Genomic DNA, 10,920 nt, shown 5'->3' on the forward strand with positions numbered 1-10,920 from the left:
ATTGAAATACACAGTCTCATTCTTAATCATTTCTTTCAATTTTAATTGCTATGAAAAAAATATAAATAATGGTTTATCCACTTACTATGGTGCTCGTTTCGGTCATAGAATTGCACAATTATGTGTAACTTTTGTTTTATTTTCACAAGTAAACAATTATACTAAATTTGGGAAAAATTAACTACCAACATAAAAATACCGTTTAAAGTACGTGTGTACTTTTTCCTTTCAGCAATAAGCTTTTGACATGTAAACAAATGAAAGTTTCTTTCCGGAGAAGGTATGCTCTGTCATTTTTCCCCAGATAGCCTCTCATTTCTAGTGAAATACAACATAATTGATAAGTTACGTCAAGATGACAAATTCTTGATATAGACACTTCTATCATAATCAGTTTTAATACCTATATTAATATTCGTGTAAATATTCGTGTAAATATTCGAGTTTGATGTTAATTGTAAATTTGAATGACATTTCTGTATAAAATTATCTTTTAATTTTCGACAAATTGACCCAATTAACCATTTCTCATGTGATATAACTCTTAATATATATCAAATTGAAAACAAACTGAAAAAATGCAAAGTTCACCATATATTTATAATTATACATATATATGAATGTGTTGGTTTCCTAAGAACATAATTTAAAATCTAGAATATACATTTAATGTACATGGTACAATAAAGTTAACAATAAATTGAGAATATTCGTTAATTGTTATTGTTTTACCAATAAATGACCTGATAATAGAAAAAAGAGCAGACGACCATTTTTCGCAGCAATTCCATATGGTTGAGACATTTTACAGGACGCTTAACATTAAAATAATATCATGTTAATCATCTATTCTGTCTCCGGCCAATTTTGAAATTGAAATTCTCAGTAGAAAGTTGGTGACTGGAGTATAGAATGGCAAATACCAGCGGCTATATGTGAAAGTAAACTTACTATCATCATCTGTCCTACGTTTGAGCTCAAGGCAACCTCTTCGTTGTGTAAAAGACATACTGTCAAAATTACGGCATAAATTGTACAAACTATATAAGTCAAACGAGAAATATTTCGAGTTTGGAATATAAACGGCGTCTTTGTGCATTTCTGGAAGTCGGCTACTGAAGAAGAATGGCGAATTATCTTTTGTTTTATTTTCTCTGTGTAATGGAGTATGGTAGTACTTCTGGTGATTGTATATCATAAACTGAGCTGTTAAGAAGAGTGGACCAGTTCCAGAAAATTTGCCTATCATCGGTTGATAAAATGGCAGATTGTCAATAATCTGTTTCAAAAACGGATGTTTTGCCCTACAAAATATTAGATCGTGGTACAGTGCGTATGGCATTTTATAGTCTATGGAAAATATTTCAAAAGGTACAGTTGTAAGTATACAAGCGTATTTGAAAGTTATTCTCTCCAGTGGCCTCAAACATTTTATACCAATATCCGCAAATACACCGCCAAATTCATACAGAACAACATAACGAAGGATTTCACTTTGAGTTGTATGCCGTGAATACTCGTCATATGTCCCCAGCAAAGACGGATGTCGTCTGCTAATCAGATGTCTAGCAGTTTCCTCTGACCAGAAATGGTATTTCCACTCATAGTTGTAATCTAAGAAACTTTTTATATTTGAAGCGTATGCAAATGGGACGTACTGGTTTTTGTAAGATTGGTGTAATATATGAGGAATCCGGGGATCAAACTCCGAACTGGTTGGAAAGTCCTCGTGTAATTCTGGCTCGTAAGGTGGATAATCCTCTTGATTAACCCAGTCGGGAACTGACACTGCAATGTTAATCATTTATAATTAAAATTTCAAAATCATAATTTCTAAAATTATTTCTAAACATTTTGTCAATTTCAATTTCTATCGTTTTCATTTCCTCTCTATATGTCAGATGCTTTAATTATGTAATGTTATTCATACATTAATTTCTATAAATAATCAAAATGTGTTGTTTGATTTTTTTTGACACTGGAACAGCTATATACCACTGCGGAAGAAATCGTGACCAAAATCATACAATGGGCTCATAAAATGGCGGTCTGGGCGCTAAAGTTGTATGCAAAACTTGGCCGCAAGGAACGCCTGTATAAAAAGCATGTACTGTTCTGTTATTGGTTACTTTGTAGCTCCCTCTATTTAGGCCGGAAAGTCGAAAAAAACTGTTTTGGGTGATGAGTAAAATTGGGGAGCAGGAAGTAAAATGCGTTGTTTTCAGTAAAAGAAACGCATTTTGAGCAAAACTGGCAATGACATCTTGTACACAATTGTAAGTTTGCCCGTCAAGAACAATTTCCATCCTTTGTAAAGTTGCATAACGAGGTTGTACATCTTGTTAAAAATCGACCCCGCTTGTTATACATTCAAATCTTAATAATATGCTGTTTTGGTAACACACGTGTACATCAGCTTAAAAGTATTTACAATACAAAAAATAAGATACAAACATATTCATTATATAGAATTTATTTCACCTGCAAAATATCAATTTCAATGACACACATAAAATGTCATACCATTTTGCCAATTATTTTTAAAATAAAAACAGTTGTTGGTTTTTTTTGTAGATTAAATGATAAGCATGTTTAACGTATATTTCATATTTTCAATATTATCGTTAAATACTTAACATAATTCAATATCTTTAAAGGAATCGGAAAGTTCTGATATGTTTATTTGCCGGCGTATAGAAGACGATCAGTCGTCACGAACAGGTACCCAAGGGGAAGGCACCCCATAAATGCTAAGGGTTATTGTTCCTTAGTAAATAGCTGTCTGATATTTCTACATCCGGCTTGTGTGTCAAAGATGGAAAGGACACATAGAAATGGTTACATAAAGAAAAGCTATTCAGAAAACGAAATAAATTAACATTGGAGCAAAATATTGCTCTATTTTTTTATTTTTTTATTAAAAGATGTACAACCTCGTTATGCAACATTACAAAAGATGGAAATTGTTCATGACGGGCTAACATGCAATTGTGCACAATATGGCATTGCCAATTTTGTCTCAAAATGCGTTTCGTTTACTGAAAACAACGCATTTTAGTACCTGTTCCCATTGTTTTCAGGCCTAAATAGAGACCTACAAAATAACCAATATCAGAACATTATATGGTTTTAATACAGGGGTTCCGTGCGGCCTAGTTTTACATATGAATTTAACGTTTACTGTATGCTTACTTTATTTTACCGCTTTTACCGAGCGTTCAGGGTGCCATTTTATGAGCCCGATTTTGGTCACGTGATCATTTAGCCTCTTAAGTGGCATTTAACATACCTAATTTTAAGTTTTTATAAATCTAATTTCGTTTTAAATGATTTCTTATTAGTTCAAACGAATTATTTTTATACGAATTATTATTTCCGAACATGATAATATTATTTCTTAAAAAGGAAAATTTAAACTAGCGTTAAACATTAACTGATTAAAAACGATCATCACGGGAAAAAAGTTTTGGGTCATCATATTACTTTTTTAGATATCTCAATCTAAAGCGAGGAAAGCTTTTTTCCTTTATTTTTTTTCTTAAACTATCTACACCTAGGTGAATTTAGTGATTTTTTAACGATCTCAACACTTAACACTTAAATACAACTGTAACATTCGTTCGTAGCACAAATTCAGATTATTGAAATAACTCGTAAGATAATTGTTAGATATTTGTACATTAAGAAACGAATATATTCAACTTTGAATGAAAGAAATAAAGATTTTAATTTGAAATTAAATATGTCCCGCGCAAATTAATACTGTCTGAATAAACACTTAACTATACTGTATACACTGATTTATCGGGATAGCGTATTTAATGACATAAAAATTGGAATGAAATTAACCAAAGAATATGAAAAATTGAACACTTTGTAGATAAAATACGATCCTATATATGATCATATTCATGTTGTACAATTCTCCTGTATAAATCTTCTTCGGAGTCAGTAAGTAGGTACGTAAGTAAATATTTTATTATCGTTACATGTGCATATCTATTACAATACATATCTACAAGAGAAAATAACATAGCACCCTGCCTATGATTATGTTGAACCTGTTGTCGTCCATTAATAGTAGCATAAAATAGTTAAAAAAAATACATATCTTCCGTCTATACAGGCTAGGTAGCCAGCCTGTATCACCGTATAATGCGAGAATGGGTGCACACCAAAGAAGTATCGGAGTCCACGGTGCTCTTTGTTATCAAGGCACTAAAACTGTCTTGCGCCCCATATAGAGGCACCGTAATCCAAAATAGGTGCAACACATGAGAGGTAATGTTTTTCTAAGGTCTGAAATTTTAAATCTTTCATGTTGTGTATCTGGTTTATAAGACTTCCTAGAGCACGTCCCGCCGAATTGGTTAGTAACTAATTTATTATTAAGTTACTCTTTTGTAAAGTCACATTTTTTCTTGAAATGTAATTCCAAGATATTTGTAATAATACTCGACTATTTCTTATATGTTGTCACCTGTTTTAAAAACAAAATCCTATGTTAGAGCTTTGTGTTGCATTTTAATTGTATTTACTATTACTCTCCAATGTCTGCACCAGTAATGTAACACATTGAGCATATTCTGTAAATTTTCTTCATTGTCGGAAATTCACACAATATCGTCAGCGTATAACAAGATAGATATATTGACGTCTTCCATTTAGATGCCAAGGTCAAGGTCATTTATGTGCGTCACAGGGTCTTTAGCGAATACTGAAAATATCGTCGGTGATAAATAACACTCCTGCTTCAAGCCCGTGGTATACTCGAAGCAGTCTGTGACATTATAATTATCTTTAATTCAATGAAAGCAGTATATACGTTACTGTTGTTTCTCACAATACTGTTAAAATGTAAAAATGTGATCCTCACATGACGTATTTGACTGGAATCCATTTTGTCATGCATCTGCCAAAAGTTCATTATCTTCAGGGTATTTACTAAGTCTTTTGTATTAAGTTTACCAATACACCATAACAGGCTGATTCCCTTGTAATTTCACGGAATTCTTTTGTCCAAATTAGTGTGCTTCAAAATTGGACATATTATCGCTTTTCTCCGTATAGATGGTATTAAAGGGAGACACAGGCAAAATTTTCATTTCTTAGTTTTGATTTTTTTCATTCCTAATTCTGTAAATGCCATCAAAATGAATATATTAGACAGTCAAAGGAACAAAACTTTTCTCCATATAAAGAATAAAATGGTGGTTTCCTAACCTGACCCGCGTGGGTCAGGTTAGAGCGCTAGGATTTCACAATAGTTGTCACAGTGAAATCTGGAAACGTTAAAGAACATGTCAAATGAATGATTTTGACTTGTTTCAATCATACAATATCCACAGTATCTGTTAATGTAACTTCAAGGATTTGTTCAAGTCACCTGACTTGTTTTAAAACTATTCGGTGATTCTATTGGCGTCTAAATTTTGTTCAACATATATAGATATATTTATGTTTCAAATCCAAAATATATAGAATTTAAAGAGAAATTTTAGAAATGTCATTTTAGCGCGAGTTGAGTACAAAAGATAGTTTTAATATTTTTGTCATTATTTTGCCTGAATATCCCTTTAAGCTACTGTCAAAAATCAATTGATATAATCTTTGTCACACTATTATCACTGACGAAATTTGAGCACTTCATCAAAGCCGTTGGCTGACCCTGCATAACGTCATTTGATACTTCTTCTATTGTTATGCGACCGTTTAATGGATCATTATATAACGGGTCTTCCATATTCATTGCTCCGGGCCAACAGGCCATGGACACGATTTTTATCAATTGAGCCCTTCGATTTACAGCTAAAAATAAATTCGAAAGCACGATTTCCTTTCGATTTCTATTATGTAATGTCATATATTAGTCTTCCCTTCGGTGATTCGCACCACGTCATATTAATGAATGTGAACGGGAACAAAGCTATAAATAGATATGACCTTAACATTGAGAAAGTCCGAAAATCTAATTAAAGAAGTAGTTTAATTAACCGCTTTGGTAATTGAACGAACTGGAGAGTTTTGCAGAATGACATGCAAACATAAATTTGCACCATTTATAACTTATCGAATAAAAATTAAAGTAAATTAGCAGCTCCCCTGATTATTTAAATCGACCCTGGTGACCCGAATTTTTGCTCATTTTGTTTGAAAGCAATCGGTTTTATGGTGGTTTGAGTGGAATGTTGATTTGCCGAATACCGCGACATGTATTTTAACAACAGAAACTTTCGTCGAGATGTTATGGGTTTATTGATTGTAAACACACTGGTGGGTCAGACGAGGATTTTGAAGCAATTCAACAAAATAGTAGATTCATCTCCCAAATAAATCAATTAACAATAGCTCTTTATTTATAACCCGTGTCAAACATGGTGTTAGTGAATTTCCCCATACCCTATAATACCTGTCTAAAATACAGGTAACAGTCTTCTATTGATAAATAATGCTACATGCCATACAAAATTATTCATGATTTTAAATGTACCATTATTTTTGTTAACGCTTATAACAAAAAATTCCTGAATTTGGTCTTTTAGAAATTCATCCTCCAGTGTGTGTTCTTCTTTCAGTTTTTATCTGAGACTTAAATAGAGCTACTATATCTTAAGTCCAAGGCATCAAAAGAACCCATTTTTCTTAATTTGATAGAAAAATGCCTGTTATATTACAATATTAGTCTCATTTGTTGTTTCTTCATATGTAACATTTTAGTGATAAGCCTGATCGTGCTCTCCCTTGCGTCCTGTCCAGTTTTTGTTTTGGGTCCTCCTGAGCTCCTTGCCGCTGGTTCTTGTTGCTGGGTCGTGTGGGGGTTGCGTTCATTGAACGCCGCCTTTCCTTGTTGATCTTGCTTATCATATTCTGTACGTAATTGTTGACATCGGCGGTTATTTCCCGAATACTTTCTTTTAAGGGAGACACAGGCTAATTTTTCATTTCTTCGTTTTGAATTTTTCATTCATTATTCTGTTAATGTCCTCAAAATGAATACAATAGGCAGTCACAGGAGCAAAACTGTTCTTCACATAAAGAATAAAATGTCGGTTTCCTAACTTGACCTGCGTGGGTCAGGTAAGAGCGTTAAAATTTCACAAAAGTTGTCACAGTGAACTCTTGAAATGTCAGTGAACATGTCAAATGAATTGTTAAGACTTGTTTCAATCATACAATATTCACAATATTTGATTTTGTAACTTCCAGGGTTTGTCCATGTCACATGACTTGTTTTAGAACTACTTGGTGATTCTGTCGGCGTCTAAATTTATTTCAACATATATAGATATTTTTATGCTTCAAACCCAAAATATATAGAATTTATACAGAAATTCATGCTGGGATTTTAAGAAAATGTTGTTTTAGCTTGATATGAGTTCATTCTTTTTTATTCTTTTTATGAGTGCATCATTTAAATATTTTAGTCCTTAATTTGCCTGAGTATCCCGCGCATATCATTCAACAATGTTTGTAAATCTTCATTCATTTGAGGCGTTTATTTGTTAAGCATAAGAAAACAAGTATAGAGATTCGCACGAAAATTTCCTTTTCTTGATGAATGTGTAATACAGCCGCGTGATTTTATTGGATAACGAAAATCATGATTTGCGTCGCATTGTTATTTTATTCATGACAAGAAAAGCCTTGATGCAAAGCATCAAATGGCGTCCAAGCAAGAAATGCAGCAAGTGAAGATGAACTAGTAGACATCTGATGACCAAATATTCTTATAATATTTTCAATGGTTAATTGGTTTTTATCAGAATTGTATATCATTTATGAATGGGCAGGCAAAAGACATTGTTCTTCGTGAACTTTGGTAGGCATGCTAGAGATTAGAATATTAAATGCTTTTTTTCCACAGGAACTTGAAACTATATAATATCCAGAATATACAGGTCTATAATATCCAAAATTTACCCCCTATATGGTCGTTTATTTATATAATATAGTGGGTATTTTTGGATATTATCATTAATTTTGGTTATTTGATAGAATTTCAAGTTCATGTGGTATTTTCTTTGGAACATACAAAATGGTGGTCAAATGAACAGTCTCTTAATTGATTAATTGGAAGATCAATCTACTATTTTAATGAATTACTTCATAAACTTCGTATTACCCACCAGTGTGTTTACATTCCTATCATTAAACCCATAATAACAACTCATGTTAAAATTGCAGACGAAAGTTTCTCTTGTTCAAATGTCACAATATTCGGCAAATTAAACTACTAAAAATCGATTGCCTTCAAACAAAATATAGACTAACGAGACTTGAACTATAGTATACTGCTGCTAAACCTGTTAACAGTTTACTGTCGCACAACGTCAAAATAAAAGCGACATTTAAAGTTATGAACAATAGGCCTATTTGAAAATTCACGGAATGCAATCAATATATTTTTGGACTTTCACAATGTTTAGGTCATCATTCTATTTATAGGTACAGTAGTAACATTTGTAATAACCCACATGATTAAAAATAAAGTTTCCTTTTAAAAGGAAAGGCTTGCACAGTTGTGCCTTCATCCCAACCCTTTAAAATTGTGTTGTTTTTTTTTGGTTTCAATTTATTATCACATTTTTTTTTGAATTACGGTATTTGTATATCATAAAGGGTTTATTTAGTTTTTTTTTTTTTTGGAAAACCGAATATTTTTTGTCAAAACGATTTGAAATCTATTCTCTATTGTATAAAACTAATAAAGAAAATGATCAATCGTAAAAATACTAACGTGATACTGAAGGAAAACAAGTGTGCATATTTCATTTCCCCTTTTTCGCAGCTAAATCATTCCTTTGCTTTATAGACAAGTAAATGCACTAAAATACTTCGTTACGTGGTACCAATTAATAAGCATGTATCAACTATGTTACACGATCACAAATAGACGATGCGCTATCTGTAGATCAGCACGTGGCAAGGTTAATGATATGCATGGGCTATTTTTAGATTACCTCACTGCGTTCAGTAGATCTAAATATAACTCGATCAAGCAGGACCACCCTTTGAAGACGGAATACTACTACAGTCACCATTCTCTATTGTATAAAACTAATACAGACAAAAAACAATTATAAAAGAAACTAACTTTTGCGTCTTGAAAAACAATTGAAACGGAACAATTTCGTTTATAATTTATTACGGTTTAAACCGATAAATCAAGTAAAAATAGAAATCCTATTTATATAAACAAACTGGGATTACCGAAGTAACTAAAATAGCTTAGATTTCCGTAATATTACTTCGTCTGATATCGCAGTATGACGGAATCGCCCGAATTGTCACGATTGCAATCGGAACTACATCGGCTATTATCATTAATCCGAAGAGTGACGGAAAAGGCCGAAAAGTTGCGATTGGCACGATTGCAGCTGGTTTCCCGTTCAATCATGCACCAACAGATGTAAGCAGGAAACCACCTAACCGGAACAAGTTTTCCAAATGAAATGGCTTGCAGCCGTGGCTGCAAGCCAAAAACACCGAAGATCGCGATTAATTGACGGATAAGATAATTTCATTTGAATATGTTTGCATTGCGAAATTCTCCAGTTCGCTATTCATTGCACATATCGCGACATTTCATTTTTGATAATCAAACACCCTCATACCAATCGGAATGGTCGGCTATTATGACAGACGAAAATGCCCGATGAGTTGCAATTGCCCTTTCACAAAATCTGATTCATTCCTTAATAAATACAGGTCTGTGTTGGGCTATAGGTATTGTAAGTACACGCTATGCAAAAAAATTGAATTAAAATAACCATACGTGTTTATTGATAGACATATTTTGCCTATAGTAATTGAAATCACCTGTTTGAGAGTTTTTGGCTTGAATAAGTACTGGCCGAAAGTAACCAAGTCTGATGTAGTCTACACATGAAACATACTTAAACTTAATATTATGCCATAGACCAAATATGATTTGCTGTGTACGGATTAATAAGAATGAATGGAGGTTCAAAATCTATGAAGTAAAAAATAGAAGTTTTTTTTATACAAAATGAAGAATGAAGATAAGAAACCCAACAAGAGCAAATGTTTACCCGCGATCATTGTATCAAAGTAGGTTGTTACCATAGCAGACTGTCTCACAGGCACTTGACTGTTTCACCGGTTAACCCATCATCATCATCATCATCATCATCATCATCATCATCATCATCATCATTATTATTATTATTATTATTATTATTATTATTATTATTATTATTATTGTTGTTGTTGTTATTACATGTATTAAGAAAATTGTATAACATTATGATATCAAGCAGACGACAGTTTTAGCAGGCTGAAATTTTACAAGCATATAAAATGAGAAAAATGTTTCACATACCTTGATAATCTGAAAACGTAAGTAATCCAACTATATGACAAAAGCAAAGAAACCCAAGAAAAAATATTAGAAGTCTTGGTCTTCCCCGGAGGCATTGTAAATAACGAGTAATCCAACGAAAATTGACAAAGTTGAGTTTTCTTTCTTTGTATCTCATTTTTTCAGTTAATGATGTGTATTCTTAAGAATAATAAAAATAAAATAATCGTAATCAGGGTTCGATGTTTAAATGCCAAACAAAACCGTAAGCAATGTCTGATCTCCAAGTTCGCGGCATAATGAGCGACAATTACTTTAAACTTTACGATCAAACTAAAAAGTCGCTATATGACCATGGCAGTATTTGTAACACGTTTAACCTAACAAAAAATGACCTTCATCAACTAAATTAAAAGTTTTTGAAATGTTAAAGCTTCAAGTCTTTAACCAATATTTCAATATCACGGTCATGTTAAATTATTTAAAAATCTTCAACGTGCTATTTAAGAGAAGTAGGGGGCCATGTACCTGTAAACAGAACAAAAGAGTTCATTCCGTAACAATAGAATAAGGGCCATGACGCTCTATTGATTAGAGAT

At 32.5% G+C, this 10,920-nt stretch overlaps 1 protein-coding gene across 1 annotated transcript; it reads right to left on the bottom strand.

Annotated features, from left to right (window-relative positions):
- Positions 1–579: 579 nt before the first annotated feature.
- On the bottom strand, positions 580–10,603 carry LOC132717680 (uncharacterized). The gene is made up of 2 exons (XM_060701214.1): positions 10,343–10,603; positions 580–1,788 (listed from the first exon to the last, which is right to left on the bottom strand). Exons 1-2 carry the CDS (start codon positions 10,497–10,499, stop codon positions 839–841), a joined length of 1,107 nt encoding a protein of 368 aa, XP_060557197.1. The 5' UTR covers positions 10,500–10,603; the 3' UTR covers positions 580–838.
- Between the last annotated feature and the right edge of the window lie 317 nt (positions 10,604–10,920).

The sequence above is a fragment of the Ruditapes philippinarum genome, unplaced genomic scaffold (genome assembly GCF_026571515.1).
Source record: "Ruditapes philippinarum isolate M1 unplaced genomic scaffold, ASM2657151v2 ctg3872_1_1_1_1, whole genome shotgun sequence".
NCBI lineage: Eukaryota > Metazoa > Mollusca > Bivalvia > Venerida > Veneridae > Ruditapes > Ruditapes philippinarum.

What these genes read in the sequence shown, in the direction of transcription:
- LOC132717680 (XM_060701214.1), bottom strand. Translation starts at nt 10,499, where the DNA reads ATGAGATACAAAGAAAGAAAACTCAACTTTGTCAATTTTCGTTGGATT. An exon ending in TACGTTTTCAGATTATCAAG is followed by an intron (nt 1,789 to 10,342) that starts GTATGTGAAACA and finishes TTAACATTGCAG; the next exon opens with TGTCAGTTCCCGACTGGGTT.